Here is a 23143-nt window from a genome sequence, read left to right as displayed (position 1 = left end):
CCCTCAAGTCATCTTTTATTCTAAACATGTCATCTCGGCTGAAAGCATCTATCACGTGTGACAGCCCCTAGTGTTGACACCAGATGCTGAGCCTGGGAGACCCTGCTGGTCAACGGAACATCAAACACACAGGACCAAATCTCTGACGGGGTCCCGAATGAACTCTTGTCAACAGCCCAACCGCTGCCACAGATAGAGCCTGGCCAACCCCATGCACACAGTGGGTATTCACTAAGGCACATGGGGTGTTATTGTCAAGTTGTCCCTTGGTGACAGACCACATTCCTAAGAGAATCTGGACAGAAAATAAAAAGAGTAAGATATAGTGGCAATAAAGAAGGAAGTTTGCTTTTTTTTTTTTTAAGATTAGCATCTTCTCTGGCCTATAGTGAAACCGTGAAGTGATTGAAATAAATCTTCAAAGAATCCCCAAATCTTCATTTCTGCCCAATTTTCCTGATTCACCCTTCGGTCATGCGCCTTCTTTTGTACCCGTGACAGGTGACCAGTGAAGCCCACATTATTGCCATGAGTTTTTCTTCCTTTCAAACAGCCTGCACTCATGATGAGCCTGATAAACTAATTCAGAAGAAGGTCTAAATGACTGATGGAGAGGAACCTGTTCTGTCGGGATTCTTTTTTTTTTTTTTTTTTTTTTTTTTGTGATGCTGGGGATTGAATCCAGGGCCTTGCGTATGAGCTGCAAGCACTCTACCAACTGAGCTATATCCTTAGCCCCATGATATGATTCTTTTAAAAATTGTTTTTAGTTGTTGGCAGACCGTTATTTAATTTATTTATATGCAGTGCTGAGAATCGAAAACCAGTGCCTCGCACATGCTAGGCAAGTTATCCACTGAGCTACAATCCCAGCCCCCAAGAAATTATTTTAATTCCAAGCTTTGGCTTGGAAAGAAGAAAGGTCTTTTCTAGTTATGCCTCTCAAAAGATCTATCAGAGGGATCTACTCTGTGCCACAGAGGAGAAGTCCCACATATAATGTATCTGTCATTATACAAAAAAGGTTAAGTTTGAGATAAGTCCAAAAACACTGATTCCTCCTGGTATATGTTCAGGTCATCTAAAATATCCATGGCCCAGACTTAGAATAGTTAGCACTTGTAAAATATAACTAAAGTATGAAGAATTGCTCAGGGCCAGTATAACATACATGTCTACCCTGGGACATATACTTTGTGGTGGCTCCTCTGAAGAGATTTGCAAATGGAATTACTTAAACATGTTAATCATTAGCAGTTTAAATAAATGTCATTTATTTTGGCAGGAGATTAATTTTTAACTTGGCAGCTGTTTTCAGACAGATTGTTGTCAGGTTATGGCAGTGACTAACTTTAGAGGAAGGAGCATATTTACAGGAGATTAGGTTTTCAGACCTTCAAACTTGCATTTCCCCAAGGAGGCAAGTAATTTTGTCAATACCCTGAAATATTGGGTCCCAAAGATACTGCAAGGTTTGCATTGTTGTGGCCTGATTTCAATAATAATCCCACATGTGAAGAACTAAATGGTCTTTAAAACAGGACTTTGTCAAATATACTTTTCATTTGTTTGATAAACTGGAGGCTTATGCTGAAGTAAGTTATGGAGGAACAGAGCTATCTTCAGAAAGTTGGGAGACCTGGGTTCAAGACCCAATGCAGAGAAGATCACTAAGTGGGTAAGCACTTGCAAAAGGCCAGTCCTTTTGGGAAGGAACGTGAACCTCTAAAACCAGGCAGTACCACGTTTTGTCCACAGGGTGTCTCTCTACCTAGTGCTCAACCTGAATACCCACAGTTCCTACCTACACATCACTGCACCCAGTCCTATCCTGTATCTATTCTTAGCCAGGAAAAAAACAATGTCAATGGACACTTGAGCTAGCAGTGGGGCAGCAACCCAAATTCATGTTTGGTGGATGGCTTGTGGAACAGATAGAGGAAGGCTTCTTGAAGACCTCTATTTGAACATGGCTTTGAATTTATTAGAAAATCTCCAGCTTAAAATACAAAGTGATAAGCTGCAAATCAAATTTCTGGAGAAACCACCATAGAGTAGTGATCAACATCTCATTTGGTTCTCACAGAAAAGAGACCTGAATAATTAGACTCTGAGCAATGCAGAAATGAGGAAGTCTGATTATTCTTTTCAGAAAAAGATGACCCAAGATAACAAATGCATATCTTGGCTTCTTGTATTATTAAAAGCTATCAGAATATGTTCTTGGGAGTGGAAGGGATAGGTAAAGGTTGATCAGTGGGGACCAAATTATAGTTACCTAGAAGCAAAAAGTTATTTTGTGTTATCAGTGTACAATAGAGTGACTAGAATGATAATGTATTGTACCTTTTAAAAGCTAGAAGAAAAGATTTTGAAATTTTTCGGCTTGAAGAAATTATTAAAGTTTGCGTAGAGAAATATGTTTAACTTGATTTAAACAACAGGCAATTTATACATGTTTCAAAATATCACATGGTACCCTGTTAATATGTAAAATAATAAATTTAAAAACAAGAACTAATAAACGAACTGGTCAGAGAATATGTACTTTGCCAAAAATCTAGACAATAATCAAATTGGTAAAACAAGAACTAGTAATGAACTGGACAAAGAAGAGAATATGTACTTGGCCAAAAATCTAGACAATAATCAAAATGGAAATCCAACCTATTTTCCAAGAAAAAGAATATAGAATATGATTCAAACTTTTAAAGAAAATTTTTTTAAATAGGCATGTGAGGTGGATTCATTATAAAGATTCTCACTAAAATATCCTTTTTTTCTCCAGTTCTCCCATTGGGACACATACATCCCAAATCTGAAAGCACAAGAGAATTCTTCCACTGCAAGACTCAGGATGGAATTTAGGTGTAATTTTAAAACACAAAGAAGAAGTCATACCTTGAAATCATATGTGGCATCTGGGTTTTCGTCACAGGCAATGACTTCTGGTGCCATCCAGTAGGGGGTCCCAATGAAAGTGTTCCTCCTGCCCACTGTTCGGTCAAGCTGGGCACTGACTCCAAAGTCCACTAATGAAGAGAAAACAGCCAAATTACTGTTTATTCCCCGATCTCAGGTTTAACATGGGAAAATGGATTTGTGCTTTTTAACATGGCAAGATGTAAAAATGTACCATTTTAATCATTTTCATCTGTGGTATTAAGTCCATTAACACTGTGCAACCATCACCACCAAAACTTTTCATCTTTCCCAACTGAGCCTCTGATCCATTGAGCAAGAACTGCCCTACTGCCCTCTCCCAAGCCCTGGCAACCTCCCACTTTCTGTCTCTCTAAATTGACTGCTCAGTTACATGGAATCATACAGTGTTTGTCTTCTGGTTTGGCTTATTTTACTCAGCATAATGTTCTCAAAGGTCACCCATGTTGTATCAGGTACCAGAATCCCTTCCTTGGTAATACTGAATAACATTTCACTGTATGTATATATACCACATTTTGTTTGTCTTACTGGAATGGCTTCTGCCTTTTCCATACTGTGAACATAAATTTTTCAACTTCATGATAAATGCATGAAGTATACAATGATAAAACACCAAGTGTTATATTTGGTTATACCAAGACTCCATAATGACCAAAAATAGGTGTTCAATAAAAGGCAAGCTTGATTGCCATAAAGGGTGGTACAAAAAAAGTGATTAAGGGCTGAGGGCTGGAGTCAGATGCCAAAGTTCGCATCCTGTTTCTGCCACTCACTAGTGTTGTGACCTAGGATGAGTGGATCAACCTCTTTGAGCTTGGACTTCCTAACTTATGAAATGAGGATGATGTCACCTACATACAGTGCTCTAATATTTACATGAGATCATCTAAGTGCCTTGTAAGGGACATGGCACTGCTACACTCTCAACAAGTAACTGTTAAACAGGGATGACCGAATCTTCCGACAGCTCATCTAATCTGCACATAAGTGTCTGCTTAGCCTACAAAACGTATGCTTTGATTTTTTTTAAAATGGAATATTCATGAGATGAAAGTTTAACTCCAAATACAATAAGAGGAATTTATATATTTTTAACAAAAGAGCAAATATTTAAATCTCAATGAAAATAAACAACCATATGGACAGTCATCCTGTTCTAGATGATGAATCATGAATCCTACAGGATATTGGTCAGTTTACATTTTTACTCAAGCAGGCAAATGCGCATGGGGGTTCTGCACCTCATCTAGAGAATCCCAGACCTGCTGTGGGGAAGGGCTCTAATAGATATGCCAAAGAAAGGGATCCCCCACTGGCAACCGGCACATGTAGGAGGGTAATCATTATGCACCTAAAGCAGACTACCAAGCACCCATTTTCTACAGGTGGCCTAGGTAATCATAAAATCAATATACATATAACTTAAACATATGGGAACATAGCAGAATTTGCTTATTTTAAATATGTCTAACTATGAATATTTTCAATGAAAAATTGGGTCATCAGTGTTCTGTCATAACAGCAAGCATAAAAAATGTGAAATGCAGGAGATGATTTTAAGGTCTATCACTTCTAATCTTTACTGAAAAAAAAAAAAAAATCCCAAATATCTCTACACATTGATTAAGCACAAGTTTCTTCTGTTCATCATAGCATTTACAACTGATTCCTCAAAATGCTTTTAGAAAATATCTTTGAAACAGAAAAAATATTTTTTTTCTCTTTTAGGGCAATGGCCCCCCAAACTCATGAGTAACAAATATACATTAATTTAAAGAAAGAGCTGTTGAAATCCTCTTATCAATTCTAAGCAGTCCCTCGGCTCACAGGACTCTGTTCTCACCTAGTTTAACTTCCGCATTTTCAGTCAGCAAGACATTCTGCCCTTTAATATCTCGATGAATCACTTTATGCTGGTGCAGGTGACTCAGCCCCTGCAGGGATGAAAAGGTGAGAGAGTTAATAGCAGGATAAGCCAAGATGAAAACAACCTATTTTGAATGATTCTCCCCAAATTAAACTCACCCAGAGAAACTTTTACAGAATGACATTCACATCTTTGACATACTCATAGTGTTGTTCTCAACAGTAGGCCATTGATCAATATAAATGGGTACTTATTGGTTATCTTTGCAATTCATGGCACTGTGTTAAACAAAATCCCTGCATATTGGATCTGACACTAGATACCACCAGAGCATACTCAGGATGGCATGGTTAGGTTCCCACGCGCAGGAGTTTCAGTTAACAAGGTACCATGAGAAGCGAGGGCTGCCTCAATGTGCTAATTTGCATGAAAGACATCAACACTCTTTGCACAGAAGACAACCCTGATTTAACTAAATCTTCATGTGGAGGGAGCAATATTTGAATTGAAAAGTTAAAAGTTACCTTGAGTTTTACAATTTTATAACTGAACACAATAAAATATTTCTAAGGGCAGCCAAGAACTTTCCCACTGGTTTTAGCCAATGTGGTTCAAAAGAAAACCATCTCTATTCACTCAGTGGGCATTCTGTCACTGTCATTTTTAGTACTTAATGATTTTGGTGACTTTGTGCTCATTATATGAGACAATCATTCTGTGACATCCACACCTAATGATGTACCATATTTCCATGAATTACTCTGATTTTGGCTTTTTTGCATTGTGAGTTCTATAAGCTACAGATTTACTCTAAGGTAGTCACATATTTTTCAGATAAATTATAATCTAAAAGAAGCTAAAATTAGAGCCTTGAAGTAAAGCATGCTATATTCTACCATTATTAGTTCAAAGAACTATGTATCCAAGTGTCTTTTATTATTTATGATTTTCTTCTTTTAATTGTTGGCCACAAACACAAAATAGAATAAAAGGTGTGTGCGTGCACACACTCAATATCTGAATTTCCTAGTGGAAGAAATGAGATTCAGCACTAGAGTACAGATGTCCAAGAAATATTCACATGTACATTTAGCATATTAGTAAACATAAATCATGCAACAGGACAGTTTGAGGCACTGTCATAGACTCGGTAAAAAACTACCTTTCTTATCTAGTCAGTTTGGCCTAAGGTGGGCATCAAACAGATTTAAATGCAGTTTTTACAGTCTATGAACAACCCGTAAATCCTCAAGAGAAGGGCTGAGGATCCCCCTCCCTCCTCTACCCTCTGAGTGTTCAGAAGCAGACACCAAGAGCATATAAGTGAGCCAAAGCCTGTACTGAATGGGATCATACAATATAGGGAAGATCAGCTCTGATAATTCTTCTGATCACTTCCAGGTGATCAACTATTCCTACCAGGGTGTCACCTTATGTCAAATCCTGGTATCATTTGGGAGAAGGTATTGGAAAGAAGAAGAAAAACCACTATTTTCACAATTTTTAAAACAAGGGATAGTACAAACTTTCTTTCTGCTTTTAGAACCCTGAAGATTGACCCTTGTACCCAGAAGTGCACATGGGGATAACCAGCCCTGGAAACCTGAGAAATTTCTGGTGGCACTCACAGTGTGGTCTAGAGGATGAAGTAATCCATCATGGTTTCCTGGAGTGAGTTTAAGTCATGAATTCAAGTTAAGTTAATGGCACATCAAAACACAGAGACAAATGTCAGATGGGAAGATCAGCAGATAGACAGGTTGTTTCCCCTCAAATTGTGTTTTGTGTTCTTTTTAAAGAAATCTTTACACGGAAGGGTAGGGAGGGTAAGTATAGAAGTTCACTGGATCAGACAAAGGGGAATGAAGGGAAGGGAGAGGGATGGAAATAGGAAAGACAGTAGAATAAATGGATATAACTTTCCTATGCTCATGTATGAATACACAACAGGTATAACTCCACATCATGTTCAACCCTAAGAAATGGGATCTATATTGTAATGGGTTGCACCCCATGTAACATGTATAATATGTGAAAAATACACCCTACTATCATGTATATCTAAAAACAACAAATAAAAAAATCTTTTTGCTACCTTAAGCTATAGGTATATTATTCTCTGTTTTCTTATAAGAACATTAGTTTTTTACTTTTCACCTATTTTAAGTTTTTAAATATGGTAAAAAGCAGGTATCAATCTCATGTTTACATATGAGTCATCAACTTTTGCTCATAAGAGCATTTTTTTTTAATCCATAACAACATTAGTTTTGCCATAAACACGGTGTTCATGTGATGTAGGTCTGTTCAGAGACTTTTTTTCCTCCCCTTTTGGTAATAGGGATTGAACCCAGGGTTACTTAACCACTGAGCTACACCCCCAGAACTTTTTTATTTTTTACTTTGAGACAGAGTTTTGCTAAGTTGCTGAGGCTGACCTTGACCTTGTGATCCTCCTGCCTCAGCCTCCTGAGTTACTGGGATTACAGGGGTGCACCATCATGCCTGGCTGTTCAAGGGCCTTGAGTCTGTTCCTTTGGTCCCTGTCTAGTCTACGACAATACCACTCTGTCTTAATTACTTACTAGTTTTTTAAAGAAATCCTGATAACTGGGGGCATAAGTCTTCCACTTTTGTTTTTCTTCTTTAGGATTGCTTTGGTGGTTCTGGGTGACATTTCCATATAATTTCTAAAAATCAGATCATCACTGTGCACAAATATACCTACAGGAATTTTGATTGGGAGTTCAAAAGATATGGATAAAACTGGGGAGAAATGACATCTTTACCACATTGAGTCTCTGATCCGTTAAATGGCATACAACTCCAATTATTAAGGTCTTTATAAATCTCTCTCAGGAACTTTGTGTCATTTTTAGAGTAGATGCCATTTACTTCTTTCTGTATATTTCTAGATATTTGACTTTTTATGCTATTGTCAATGCTATCATTTAAAAATTTTATTTCTCTTTGTATTTTGCTTAATTTGGTTTGCATTTAAGGCCCGGTCAGTATCTATTTACATCTTCCTTCCTTTTTAATGCTCATCCACTGATTCATCCATTTGCAGCATGTAATCTATCTCTCAAAGGCATATCTTGGACATGTAGTGAACAACAATTTTAACTTTTGTTCCCTTAAATTAAGAAGACTGAGCTTATAAATAAATGATGATCATCAGGCGAATCTAGCAAGAATGCTCTGTAGGCCTATAATCAGCTCTGTATTAGCAGCAAGAGAAAAATTAAAACTAGTTTAAGTGAATGCACCCAATTACCTTCTTCTCTCCAAACTGAGTACAGTAAATATGACAGGATTGTCTTTACCTCCTGATGATGAGATTTGTGGGTAAAACTGGTAGAACAAGCAGTCTTATCTAGCTCTTTTGATTACTTTAAGTAATTAGGCCTCAAAGAGTCTTTTAAAAATAAAATTAGTTAAACTAGCTTCTATGTAAAGAGATTACTAAAATCACATAATCCTGAAACACTTTAAGTGCAGGGAAGGCATCACCATATTAATTATAATACAAATGGATTACCTCAAATGACCCATCTTAAAACAACCCATTTCCTAAATCTGTCTTTATACTACACTACTTTTATGATAAAAAAAAATCAGATTTCTACTTAGATACATCACTGGAAGTGAATCCTTGGCCAAAGGAAATCACCTGATGTCAACCTCCAAATGACAGTGCACATGACCTGTGAAAATGGCGCAGGCCCATCAGAGCAGAACTGCGTGCCCAACCACCATCACCACCAGCAGTTAGAGTAACCTTCAAGGAGGGAGGCAGAGATGGCACACTTGTGAATCACGCTAGAAGGCCACAGCACCACAGCACCCCCCAACATACCCTGTTTTGCTTGATGACTTTGGGAAATAGGTTGGTCCCCATTTGTCACCTACCCGCAAGATCTCCCTGCAGATGTACGCGATCCATTCTTCTTTCAGGGTGTTACCTTTCGTGTTCTTGATCAGGTCAGTGACAGAGCCAGCGCCACAAAACTCCATCACCAACTGGCAAAGGAAGCAAACGAGCCATTGTTATTGTTACTACACTTCACAGCGTCTACCAAGTCGGGTGAAGAAAGCAGATGGTATTCTAGTTGGCTGTTTGGGAATGCCAAACCCGCAAAAAAAAAATGTGAGGCTAAAACAGAAGCGCTTGTCTTAATATCATACTACAGTGATAGAAAGATTGTTTTTAAAATTTTCAACCTATAAGTTAACAGTTGGAAATTGATGGAAATATCTATATTCTAAATTGCTTTTTTTTTTTTTTTTTTACTGGGGTCAGGTAGGTGGCTCAGAATCAGTTGAGATTATCTGTACTTTCTCCCCAGCACAAGAATGCTTATCTCCTACAAGCAGGACCATTTCCCTGTCTGAAGACCTATGGTTCTGCAGTCAGTGCCAAGTTAGGACAACAGAAGTGCACATTGTTTATGTTATTGGTTTGTAACTGGCACTGTAAGCTGTCAGAGTGGGGACGATCTGTTTTTAATTAACTTCGGTAAATGTTCCCAGGAGGTTGGACACATCAAATAAATTCAATAAACAATAAACTCTAATTTAGCACCTTTCATCCAAAAAGCTCCAAGCACTCTATAAATATAAACTCATTACGGCACTCAGCAACTTTATAAAATAGGCAGAAAATAAACATTGCCCTTACTTAACAGCAAAATAGAGCCTAGAAGAGGAACAGGAGTCTACATGATTTTACATCCATTTTCTAGGCTTAGAAAGGAAATATCCATTTCTATCTTTTTGCCTTCAAATGCATTTCTCAACAAGTCATCTTCTTAGATATTTATATTACTTTTGGTAATTATATAAAAACAATTCAAAATAATTAGTAATCAATCCCTGACTTGACAGTAGAGAAAGAACTAAAACAGATACATGGTAAAATCACATTGATGGTTTTGGCTTTGTGCAAATGTGTATGTCTGATATCAGCACTGTGTCACTAGGTCCTAAAAGATACCCACCAGGATGCAAAATCTGCAGGCAGGAATCCCGTTTTCTTTTTGTCTGTGTGTCTAATAGAACCTCAATAAAAAGTTACGAAATGAGTTCCATGAGTGAGTTTCCAATGCCTGGTCTGACTTGACTTATGATTTCAAAAAGCCTGGGTTACTTATAAAACCCACCCATCTTCTCCAAAGGAGGAGCAGAAGTTTCAAGGCTTACAAGAAGCTTTTACAGGGAGGTACTACAATAGACTACATTCCAACCAGAATAAGTGACAAATTTCCCATATGTAAGGGAAGCTATCAAAGACCAAAGATTCATGTCAAAAAGGACTCTAGTCATTGACTAGAACAATACTGGCAATTTCTAGAAACACATTAAATATGCTTAATTAAATGTGTTAATAAAGTAACCTCCCAAGAACAAAATTGGTAATATTAGAAGAAAATAACAAACCAACTTATTCTTTTGAGAACTAGTTAAAGTGGGGGGAGGGTTCTGGTTTATTCTTTCTTTTTCTTTAACTGTAAGATTTACTTTTAGTGACAGAAATGTATTCTTTCTTACACTAATTTTACCACTGGATAGCTAAATAATAAAACAGGGAAAACTTCTATTCATGAAAGCAGATATCCCATTTAACAAAGGATGAAGGCATCATACAACTACATTGTCATTATTTGTACCTCCTAATGAGCAGACTTCGTTGCTAACATAAACAAGTAAGAAATAACTAAGATTTGCTTCTTGATAGAAGAACAAAGCATCACCTAAGAGGTAGTGTTGCCAAAAACAAAAAAACAAAAACCTGAATCTGCTGGAGCCTCTAGTTCTTTCCACCCACAACTTACAGGAAATCAGCTAAGTCTAGACTAGGAAACTTGTCTAGACAAATTGTTTCTTCACCAAATGAGTTGCAAAGGAAAAGAAAAGAGAGTTGGAAGGGAAACCTGTAGATATAAAATGTTTTCTAAAGTAAATCAACAGGGGCTGGGGCTGTCTCTCCGTGGCAGAGCACTTGCCTAGCACGCATGAGGTACTGGGTTTGATCCCTAGCATCATATAAAAATAAACAAATAAATGCATGCTGTCCATCTACAACTACAAAAAAAAATTTCAATTTAAAAAACAAATCAACAAATTGCAATGGATACATCTTATTTGGACACTAAAACAGATACATAAATATAAATAAATTACTAAATTTCTAAATAAAAGCTAAAATATTTTTGAGACTGTTACAACTTAGACTTAGATAGTTGATAATGCTAAGGAAATAAGATTAGCATTTTTAGAAGTGTGATAATGGTTCTGTGGTTAGTAAAAAAATGTTCTTGTCTTTTAAAGAAATATGCAGACATACTTATGGATAAAAGTGTATCACAGTTTCTTCTACAAATGATGGTGGGACAACTCAACTGGATATCCACATGTAGAACAATGGTGTTCGATCTTTACCTCCCACCATATGCAAAAATGTTAACTCAAAAATAATCAAAGACCTAAATTTTTGTTTGTTTGATTTTAGCATTAGAGACCTAAATGTAAGAGCTAAAACTATTAAACTTTTAAGAGAAAAAAAAATTCTCAGGGACCTTTCTTCTTGAATCTTTTCAATGACTCTTCTTGAAACCTTTCAATGGATTCTTAGACATTGCAACAATTCACTAGTGACAAAAGAAAAAAATATTAATTTCATCAAAATTATACACTATTGTGCATTAAAGGACACTTTATTAAGAAAGTGAAGGGATAACCCGATAGAATATAAATATATATACAAATTGTTTACCTGACAAGGGCCTAGTATCCGGAATATATAAAGAACATTTACAACTCAACAATGAGAAGACAAGAAATTCAATTTAATGGGCAAAAGACTTGATATCTCTCTAAAGAAGGATAACCAAAAAATGGCTAATGATCACATGAAAAGCTGTTCAACACCATTGGTCATTAGGAAAATACACATTAAACCCATAGGGAAGTGTCACTTTATACCCATGAGGATGACTATAATTTTTAAAAATGTAGGGAAATCCGAATCTTCATCCATTGCTGAAGGCACTGTAACATGGTGCAGTCACTGTGGCCAACAGTTCAAGAGACCCTCAATGAGATGAACACAGAACTGATAGAGAACTCAGTAATTCTACTTCTAGATGTATACCCAAAACACTGAAAATAGATGTTTTTTAAAAAAAAAAAAAAAAAAAAAACCTGAATAAGAATGTCCAAAGTAGTGCTATTCACAATAGATAAAAGTTGGAAATAACCAAAATATCCATCAACAGATGAACAAACAAAAAGTGTAATGGATGAAGTCTAGATAGAGGATACATCATGGATGAATCAAGAAAACATTATGCTAAGTGAAAGTGAAAGCAGCCAGAAAAAGAAAGAAAAAAAATATATATATTCCATTTATATGAAATATCCAAAATAGGCAAATCCATGAAGAGAGAAAGCAGATTAGTGGCTTCCGGGTACTGGGTGGGGAAAACAGGAGTGACTGCTTAATGAATACAGTTTTCTTTTAGGATGATGGAAAATTCTGGAACCAAATAATAGTAATGGATTGTTCAACACTGTGAATATACTGAATGCCACTGAATTGTACACTTTAAAATGATTAGGATTTAGGTAAATATGGTATTATGTGTATTTTTTTCAGAATTTTTAAAGAAAATTATAAATATGTTTCAAATTAATCCTAGAAGAGGGGGAATTTGATGAATTTGTAGATAGAGTGGGATTAGCCACTGGTAGAAAAGTGTTCATCATACTGCTCTAGATATGTGATTTTGTCCGGGGGGGGGGGGGGGGAATCCTCCATAAAACCAAGTTCAACAAAAACCATTATGTAGCTGACTACAATTCAATGCCAGCAGAACAGTCCAAAGAAACATCCTTGTGTAGAATGGAAAGAAATATTTTCTCAAGTGAACAAAACACTTGTGCCTTTTCTTTCAATCTCATTTTGAAAAAACCAAGCGACCAGACCTCCCATGAATGTGTCCACTGCTCCGGGATCAGCTGGAGATACTGTCCTGACCCTGTGCTGCATTAGGCCACATAATTGTAGTTCCCAGGGAAAGCAGTGGAAGCCCAGTGACTCTAGTCTTTCAAAATTAGATTGGACAAAATACTTTCAAGTCTTCAGTAGGAAACAATTCTACTCTAGCCAGGCACTAATGTCAGTGATTTCTATAATTTGCTTCTCCATTCAGCTCCAGCTGAAGGCTGCTGAATTCTTTTCATCTCACAGTGGAACAAAATGATTGTTAAATTATGTAATGGGATTTTTTTTAAGAAAGAAAGAAACCAGCACTTGGTAGCAAGGGGTTCCTGCAGCCACACAGCAATACTGATAATTACTGCTACCACACAGTGGGGAGGCCTCCCCATAAGCAACCTCATCACATTAATAAATAGAGACAGGGCTCCACATGCCAAGCCCAGCAGCAATAAGTCAATAACTTCACATTTCACAAGGAAGACATGATGGATCATTAATATTCTCCTCAAAGAAAGTTCTCAAAGAGTTTATGCTGGAACAAAAATATTTGTTAACGTTTGCTGAGAATTTACCATGTGCCAAGGACTGGGTGAAATGATTTACCACTTAGTCGTTACAAAACTGTTGTCTTTCTAGTCTCCTTCTCTTAATTCCTTTATTTATTTGGAAGCGGACATTGTTAAGGTCTACAGCATTATGCATAGTATATAATCATTAATCAGCTAACACAGTTATAAAGCATACTGCTTTCTAAATTACCAGCTTTGAGACTTTGGGCAGGTTCCCTAACCACCTATCACCACTATGCTAAAATACAAAATAAAAGCATCAACTTTATAGGTTTGATGTGAGCATTCCTTGAGTCTATTGATATAAAATTTCTCATGGCCAGAAATCTCAAAATATATCTATTACTTTTTTCTTTTTTTGAGCAGAGGAGAGGTACCTGGGATTCAATTCAGGGGCACTCGACTTCTGAGTCACATCCTCAGCCCTATTTTGTATATTATTTAGAGATAGGGTCACACTGAGTGGCTTATCGCCTCACCCTTGCTGAGGCTGGCTTTGAACACAGACCCTCCTGTCTCAGCCTCCCAAGCTGCTGGGATTACAGGCATGAGCATTTTTCCATTGTTTATTCGGTTTGCATTGTAAAAGACAAGGAGGAGGAGTTTCTGACTTGGAGGGGGACATCAATAGGTCCTCAAGGCCCACTTTACTGGGATTGGGGAAGAGTCAGAGTGAGAGATGCTGAAAGGGTATCAGGCACATATGTTCCTAAAACTTCTATTAAGAAAAGAGTACCAAGGACACACGGCGTGGTTTTAAAAGTTTGTATCACAGCAAGAAGACACAGTGGTACATATGAGGACAGTGGATCTTTCTGTTTGGAAGGTGGTGGTAATGCAAGTGGGGGAAGGAGAGATGAAAATCACTCTTCCATTTGAAACTCTCATTCAATACCAACTAAACAAATAATGGGTCAGAAACAAATTAGCATGCCTGCCACTGGAAGTAAAGAAGGAAGATGAAGTTGAAGGTGGAAAAGAAACGTGCTCAGGCATGCTGGGCCTGGCCTGGTGCATGAATTCTAAAAAGAGCTCAGTGTAGCACCATCAAATGATCAGAAATGAGGATTCCTGCATGAGGTGGACATGAATAGTTATTCCTATATAAATAAAAAGAGACTAAGTTTTTGAAACAGAGTTTTGACATATTTCACCATTTGCATGGTTGATTGTTACATATTTTTGTCAGCTGTCTCACATTTCTGACAAGTGTGAGATTTTTCTCTCAGAGGTTGGGAGGCACTTATTATGCCCTCCGGTGCACCCCCAACCCCAGGTTTACAACTGATGAAAGAGGCTCCAGCCTCAGCTGATCCCAGAGGAGTTTCAGAAGCACCAAGATCGCCCTGAACTCACCTCCTTCCCAAGACACAGACAAGGGCCTGTAGAACAGAATCACCAGATGAGGTCATTTAGAGCCTTTCCTTTTCCAACCCCAGAAACCCCTGAAAAATTTTAAAAAGGTTAATTCTCAGAAGCTAGGGTGATTTCTGAGGTCCCTAAAGGATTTGCTCACTTTCTAGTTAATTGGTTTTTAGTTCCTGAAACAAGGCCCTAAGATAGTATTTTAAAATGGTGTGCACTAACCCAGAATACAGTGAAAGGAACTCATTACCCACCCCCGCCCCCCGCCCCAATGTCACTGGTCAGTCACCCACAGAATAAATAACTATTAACAGATAGCGCTCTTTAATAGTAAAAGGAGGGGTAGGAGCAAAAGGTAAGAAAGGGGAGCAGGCAGATGAAGGGCTTCCTAAAATGAACCAAGCAGGTGAAGAGACACCCTAAAAAAGGATGGGAAAGTATGTGGTGCACATCTGCAATCCCAGTGGCTCAGGAGACTAAGACAGGAGGATCACAAGTTCAAGGCCAGCCTCAGCAACTTAGTGAAACTGTCTCAAAATAAAAACTAAAAAGGGCTGGGGATGTGACTCAGTGGTTAAGCACCTCTTGGTTTAATCCCTGCTACCAAAAAAAAAGAAAGAAAAGAAAAAAGGGTGGGGAAAAATATTTCCAAGGATTCACAACTCTGCAAATGATCAGGGTACTGACCTTGAAAGTCCAGAAACCTCAGTGAGACACAAGATATTTTTTTAACATGTGTGGTTAGAACAGCCATGGCTCTCATCTGCATGATTTATGAAGGTGTAAACCAAACCCATATTCTGTAACTTTGTTAGAGAAGAGCTGTTTCATTCACCAAAAGTAGTTTAAGTCTCACAATATAAAAAATATGTATATAGGAACATAAAACAAAAATAGGTTGGTCCACACATGAATACATTTATCATTCAACTGACCAACTAAAGTAAAGTAAGACTGTTAAGCATTTCAAATTTGAAAAGCAACCTCAACAGCCTTTTGCAATCATTTTGAAATTAGCATGTATGGGGGGGGGCTCTTTTGGTTTCTGTATTTTATTTTTAGACTTGAAAAGAGAATGCGTGAAGTACCAATTCTAAGTTTTCCAAAGATAAGAAAATGAGTCCCATGGTTGTGAAGTGTCTCAAACTTGGTCAATAAGTCTTCTGGACAATGAATAACTTTATACTTTGAGAATGACAAAGGCACTTTGAATATACTGAGCCTATTTTGTATTTTGAGCAACCAGAGCCTGTCCAAAGGGCACCCTCCCACACATGCTCAATCGCTGCCCATGTTGAGTAGACAGACAGCTCAGACTCAGCGCGACAACATTCAAGGAAATGCTAGAGAAATTAGCTATGCTGGGACTCGAATTTCACAGTAGGCATGCGTGATCTTCTGCAGAATTGTTGTTGGGAGGAGTAAATCATTAATGTCCATTATGTCCACAAGCCCAATTGTAGAAGCTAACCTTCAGGAAGTAAGAAATGGTACAATTCTGTATCTCAGAATGTTACAACCAAATAGAAGAATTTGGGGTGAGAATCAAGGAGTAAGTTTTCAGACAAGTTAAAAATAGGAAAAGAGAAGCCAGGCGTGGTGGCACATACCAACTGTAATCCCAGAGACTCGGGAGGTTGAGTTAGATGGATCACAAGTTCAAAGCCAGGCCTAAGCAACTTAGTGAGACCCCAAGCAACTTAGTGAGACCCTGTCTCAAAATAAAAAAATAAAAAGGAGCGGGGGTGTAGCTTAGCAGTTGAGTGCCCCTGCATTCACTCCCTAGTACTTAAAAAAAAGAAAAAGAAAAGGAAAAGAGAAATACTAGCCTTAGAGCATTTGGGAATAAGCATCTTGGTAGTGAAGAATTTTGAGGCGTGTTCAGTGTAAATAGGAACATTGGCTGAAAATTAACCTAAAAAAGGAACTAGAAGTTTTACTTAGACCATTAGCAAAATAACTTGGGACATACGTGAAGTCCTTTTGCTAAGATGAAAAGCAGTTTAAACACAATTCTAATGAAATTCTTTGCGGGTAGAAGAAGGAATTGGTTGTCTCATTATTGTCAAGGAATCATCCATTAATTTAGGTGTAGCATAAAATCTGTTGATATCTGGGCATCTTATGTTTTGTCTCTGTAGGTCACGCAACTGCGACATCTGGCAGATTGTTTATAATTATTCTTCCTACCATTTCAGGCACTCCTGTATTGACTAAATTCAACCTTTAGAAATCTTCTATTCACAAATAATGAGATTCAAACATTTCTCCAGATGAGTGACCTAGCTTCTACCTATGAGGGGAGTTCTTCACTCATAAAAGAGAAGATCACTGATTAAAAACATTTTTTTTAAAGGGAAAATCTCATTTCTGGTACATAGAACTAAGAGAAAATTTAATTAACTATTCGAAGGCTCTGCTACAGGTGGTTGAATTTTTAATAGTGTTACCTGTAGCCCCTTACTTTTAAATTGTAAAACAATCAAAAATGAAGTAGGTGTGGTTTCTGCCAAGCCAAGATGCCACAGCAATTTAAATCTAAACTATGGCAGATTTCAGTTTGGGGGTTCTGGCCAATGGCAGTGCAGATTCTAGAAAGGGTCTCTATTTGGGATTGAAATGAGTTCACATCTTAGTTCATCTTGGTGGCTTTTCTGGATGGTCTTACACAAGCCTGGGCAAGTACTGCAAGAGCGTGAGGTTGAGGATGAAGGGGAGACAAGAGACTGATGGGGCCTCTGGCACAAAGTGGAGTGGCATGTGTCCTGCTAGCAGCTGGCAGACTGTTCTAACATATTGCTGCTATTTAGGATTTCAGGACCAATATTTTTAGATCATTTGATTTTTTCAAACTTTTCAAGAAATCCAGACTTTTGTGTGAAACTGCTCAATTTTTCTAATGTTGGCATAATTAAAACACTATTACCTTCTGTGAACCAAATTAAACATATTTAGCCTCTGTATGCCAGTTTGCCAACTCAGACCTAGTCCAACATCACCATTTTATCTATCTATCTATCTATCTATCTATCTATCTATCTATCTATCTATCTATCTTTGGTATTGAGGATTGAACTCAGGGACCCTCCACCACTCACTGAGCCACATCCCCAACCCTATTTTGTATTTTATTTAAAGACAGGGTCTCATTGAGTTGCTTAGCACCTTTGCTTTAGTGCTGAGGCTGGCTTTGAACTTGTGATCCTCCTGCCTCAGCCTCCTGAGAAGCTGGAATTACAGGCATGCATCACCATGCCTAGCTAACAAAATCATCATTTTTATAAGGTAAAAACCAAATGCCAGAGACACTTGCCTCTGCCAAGGCTAGAAAACAGGTCTCTGGATTGCAGCTAACTGCTAGAACATTTCTCAAAAGCATACAATATAATTTCCTGACTCCTGTTCTGCAAGACTGCAGCATTACAATACAGTTAAAGGAATATTGAACCACTACACTGTAATAACCTGTGATATTTTGATCACTGTGTATTTAGGAAGCTAATTAGAAATGTATTTGCTTTTATAAGACATTATGGCCTGTGATTGTTATGGTGGTATCAAAAGAGAAAGCAAAAGAAAGTAGATTTTGTGCTTTCATTTTAGAGAAATTAGTCCATTTAATTGATAGTACTCCTCACTCCTGCTATCTGATCGGCATATAGCAAAACAGGACAGCCTCCCTGCCCTGAGATCAGCAGAACGAGATGGTAATGTTGTGTGTCAGAGTTCGACTTGTTTCTCAGAGATCAGAATCTTTATTGAAAGAGCTCTCTTTTTTGATTTCCGGATTAGGCCCTGAGCAGTTGATAAAGGAGAATCACTTGGCCATTATCAGAAGTAGTTGTGTTTCTACAAAGAGCTGGTACTAAACAAGAGTTTATCTCCACAGTGAGACTGATAGAATTCACACAGATTATATTTCAATCAGACACCTGAAATAGCACATATATTGGCTGGAGAGATATTGCAAACTTCTGTCCCCCAGTCACAGCCAAAGAAATATCTGGGGAGTATTTTATGTAGACTGAACACAGGGAATAAATGTTAGAAAGCACTGGTCTTAGTGGCATAAACTATATCTCTATATGATCCATAATAATATTTTTATATCAACATAATCCTAACAAAATACTAATAGTCCAAAGAGTCAACTAACTGTGACCTTTGCAATTATTTGTTGAAAGATTCTCAAAAGGTTTAATGTAATTCTCATAATGTATTTCTTAGACTACACAGCAGTCTTAGTAGTAATAGGTAACAGGTCCTACTACCCTCTTTGAATGGCAGGGAAACTGAGGAATGAAGATTAAAAGTGAAGTTAAAACAAGTTTATTTATACAAAAAGCTTCAATTCCATTCAACACCAACCTTTGATTTCAAAACCATCTTTTATGACCAAAAGGAGAAAAATGTAGCGTTTAAGGGCTTGATTCTGACATCAGACAGCTGGGGTTAGCTACACACTGGCTCCATCATTGACAAGCTCTGGGCTTGGGAAAACTTCCTAACTTCTCTGAGCCTCACTTCTTCATTTGTAGAGTGGAGATAATAATCATGCATTTGTAGAGTGGCTACAAAGATCTAATGAAATAATATGACAATGTTAGCAAATATAATCCTTGGCATATTGATAAGAAGGTGACAAATATTATGCACCACTGTCCTCAGTAACGGAAAACCCAAATTCCAGTGAGTTCTGAATTGTAATAATACACACTATTATACTCTGTAACCAAATTCCCATCAATTTTGTAATCTGATATTAATCTCCTATTATGTTTCTACACTGCCTTTGCTATTTCAAAATTACTCCTTAGTCTGTTATCACACAGAAGTGCAACCAGAAAAAAAAAAAAAAAGGATTTTCTTGCCTGTATGAGGCTGTTCCTAGCTTTTATCTCATCTGTAGTGGTACAGAAACTACTGGACAATTGCTAGCAGAGATGGTCAGAATAGCCCTGTGCATGAACATATTCACTTCCAGGCTCTTGGTTCCCAGCAACCAAAGCCATTTCCATGGGAAGAGCAATTAATCCAGGTGAGAACTGGCAAGTTGAGACTCCTGTTTTCAGGGTATAAGATCTCCCAACCTCCCTTTAATCCCACGCAGATGCAAACAGGCTCACTGCTTTTTCCAAAGGCCAACATGAAAATGGACTGAATATTTTGCTCATTAAAAAAAACAAATAAAACAACCTTCCATTGCCTTTCATAGAATTTCAGATCAAGCTAACCTGTCACATTTTAAGAGTTTGCATTCTGGACCTACATCATACATTAGTGAGCTTTGAGGTCCTGTGAAATCGATTAATTTCACCAGGAACCCGAAAAAGAATGACAACTGAATTTCCTGCCAATTAAAAAAAAAATCTCAAGATTAGGAAAATGGTGAAAATGAATGATTTTTACTCTGCTTGATTACCCTTCCCCTTCCCTCAACCAACAACTTGCATATAAATATTTGTATCTATTATGGTTTAGATGTGGTGTCCCTCAAAAGCTCAAAAGACAATGCTAAGAAGGTTTGGAGGAGAAATGATTGGGTTACAGATTTAGCCTAATGGGATTAACTGAGTGGTAACTGGAGATTGGTGGGGCATGGCTATGGGGTATAAATTTGTATCTGGAGAGTGGATTCTCTTTTGTTCTGCTTTCTGATCACTATGTGCGCTGTTTCCCTCTGCCACTCTTCCACCATGATGTTCTACCTCACCTCGAGCCCTGAGGAATAGAGCCTGCTGTCTATGGATTGAGATCTCTAAAACCATAAGCCTCCAAATAAACTCTTCCTCCTCTACAATGTTTTGGCCGGGTCCATTAATCACAGCAGCGAAGAAAGCTGAATAAAACAATATCCAAGAAAATCAACTATCTTTCTTGGCCCAACTCACAAAAGGAATGGAATTAATGGTTAGAAGTGACTCATCTAGAAACAGCTGCACTGCTTCAGATGATAAGTTGGAAGGTGGTCCCAAAGCCATCTTTTTAAAAAAAAAAAAAAAATTTGGAATTACAGTCCTGACCAAATGAAAATGCTTTCCACAGATAGCATAAAAATAGCTATCATTCTCTGTCTGTTGTCCATAATGCTGCAATGAACATGCGTGTACAGATGTCTCTTGGACATATTGATTTCATTTCTTTTGGATATAAACTAGAGTGGAACTGCTAGATGATCTGGCAGTTCTATTTCCAATGTTTTGAGGCACCCCCATATATTGAGGGATGGCCAATATTTTGAGACATCATATTTCCATAAAGACTATACTAATTTACATTCCCACCAGCAGCGTACTTGGGTTCCCTTTTCTCCATATGCTTGCCAACACGATGCAATTTTTGTTTGTCAGTTATACTTCAATAAAACCAGTGGTAGGGGAGGATAGGGACTGGGACATACTTCAGTGGTAAAGCACTGCCTACCATGTATGAGGCCCTAGGTTCCTTCAAACCTCAGCACTGTAAAACACAAGAACAAGAACAAGAACAAAAAACCCTCAAGATAGTGGTTTCCCTTGAGCTGTTGATTAGGAAGAAGCATAAGGGATCCTCCATGGTGCTGGCAATGAATTAGGGAAAAATAACTATCATTTTCTATGTGTCATCTACTACAACTCATGGCAATATGGGATCACGGCTAAACTGGTGGATTCTTTTTTTTAAAAAAACAGATACAGCATTTTATACTTTTATTTTATTTATTCCTTTTTATGTGGTGCCGAGGATCAAACCCATGGTCTCACACGTGCTAGGCAAGCACTCCACCACTGAGTCACAAACCCAGCCCCTAAACTGGTGGATTCTTGACAATATAGAAGTCCTTTGGGAAAACAAAGACATTTCAACTAATGCCACCTCATTATGTCCTGTTGAACTTGCAGGCCTACCGGAACCTATTCTTGAAAGCACCTGTAGCAGCAATATCACTTCCATGGAGAAATGCTTTTTTTTTTTTCCAACATAATATTGCTCTGTACTTCCCAACTGCTGAGGAGGATGCAAAGGTACAAGAGGCATAGTCCGTATTTCTCAGAGATCTGACTGTCATTATGAGGAGCGAGGACAGCCCAACAAGAAGCAAGAAAAAAAAAAAAAGAGCAGCAGGAAGTGGTTTGGATACCATATTCATGAGAAAGACCAGAAAAAAGTAGACAAGAAAGAGACAATGTTTTAAAAATTAAATTAATGAACTTACTATCCAGGAGTAAATATTTTTCCAAACCATCAGTATTATTTCAGACACCTCAACTATATCAATATGGTATTTTCCTTTTTCTTTTGTTTTTTAGAAAATTGTGAATAATCATCCATTTATAGATATAGATCTTCATCAATTAATTCCTTGCATCGTGTCTCTTAAATGATTTCCTATTGGTTAACTTCATTCAACTTTGTATGGTTGCCCCAATATTTATTTAGGATGCATTTTTGTAGGTAGAAATACTGGTTCCAAAGTAAACCACTTTCTTTTTAATGTTTTTTAATTGTAGTTGGACACAGTACCTTTATTTTGTTTATTTATTTTTATGTGGTGCTGAGGATCAAACCCAGCGCCTCATACATGCTAGGCCAGTGCTCTACCACTGAGCCACAACCCCAGTACAAGCACATTCTTTAAAGACATCTCAATCTTCAAATATCTGCATGTCTGTATGCATACATATGTGCATGTATGTGTTGTGTCTGTGTGCATCTGTGTGTGCTCAGTTGCACTTTAGTTAAGTTGTACCAATATCCATATTCATAAGCAGTGTTTATATGTGTTCATTTTAAAATAATTGCAATGTACTAGGTAAAAATGGTTATCAAACCTTCATTTCTATTACATTTATATTATTAATAACAATAACATTTTAAAAACATATTTTTTGGTAACTGACATTTCTTACTTTTTTAGTTGCTGTCTTGTCCTTAACTCAATCTTTCTCTAAGTAGTTTCCTATTTTTTTTCTTTTGATTTGTGAAAAATTCTTCATCTCTGAAAGCTATTAAATTCTTTGCTCACTGTATTTGAAATAAATATTTTTCCTAAATTAGTTATTTGCATTTTTATTTTTAGGTAATGGGAAATTTTTTAAAATGCTCATCGTCAAATCCATCAAAATTTTTTTGTTGTCATTGATCTCACTTTAGAAATTTATTTTTATAAATTTATAAATTCATTTTCTCCTACTACTTTTACATTTTTAATCTTCACATCCATATCTTCTTACATTTAGAGGCCATAATTAAATCTAAACCTTTTCATAAATCACATAAAATATTTTATAAAATCAGTGATTACACAAAACAAATATATTCATTCCAAAGTTGTTTTTGTTGTTGTTTTTTTTAATTTTAAATTTGGAGATGAATCTTACATGGGAAAAACAAAATGTCCCAGCAGCTCTTTTC

General features: G+C 37.2%; 1 protein-coding gene across 2 annotated transcripts in view; it reads right to left on the bottom strand.

Moving 5' to 3' along the window:
- The window catches only part of Tnik (TRAF2 and NCK interacting kinase), a 382522-nt gene that overhangs the window by 117460 nt on the left and 241919 nt on the right, over positions 1–23143 (bottom strand). For both annotated transcript variants that reach the window (XM_027942207.2, XM_027942206.2), the window contains exons 5-7: positions 8726–8836; positions 4790–4880; positions 2902–3032 (exon numbers count right to left, since the gene is read on the bottom strand). In XM_027942207.2, coding sequence (XP_027798008.1) covers positions 2902–3032; positions 4790–4880; positions 8726–8836 — 333 coding nt within the window. The remainder of the gene's footprint in view (positions 1–2901; positions 3033–4789; positions 4881–8725; positions 8837–23143) is intronic.

This window comes from Marmota flaviventris, chromosome 8 (genome assembly GCF_047511675.1).
Source record: "Marmota flaviventris isolate mMarFla1 chromosome 8, mMarFla1.hap1, whole genome shotgun sequence".
Taxonomy (NCBI): Eukaryota; Metazoa; Chordata; class Mammalia; order Rodentia; family Sciuridae; genus Marmota; species Marmota flaviventris.
The sequence above is the reverse complement of the archived record's forward strand: the minus strand, read 5'-3'. Positions and strand labels throughout refer to the sequence as shown.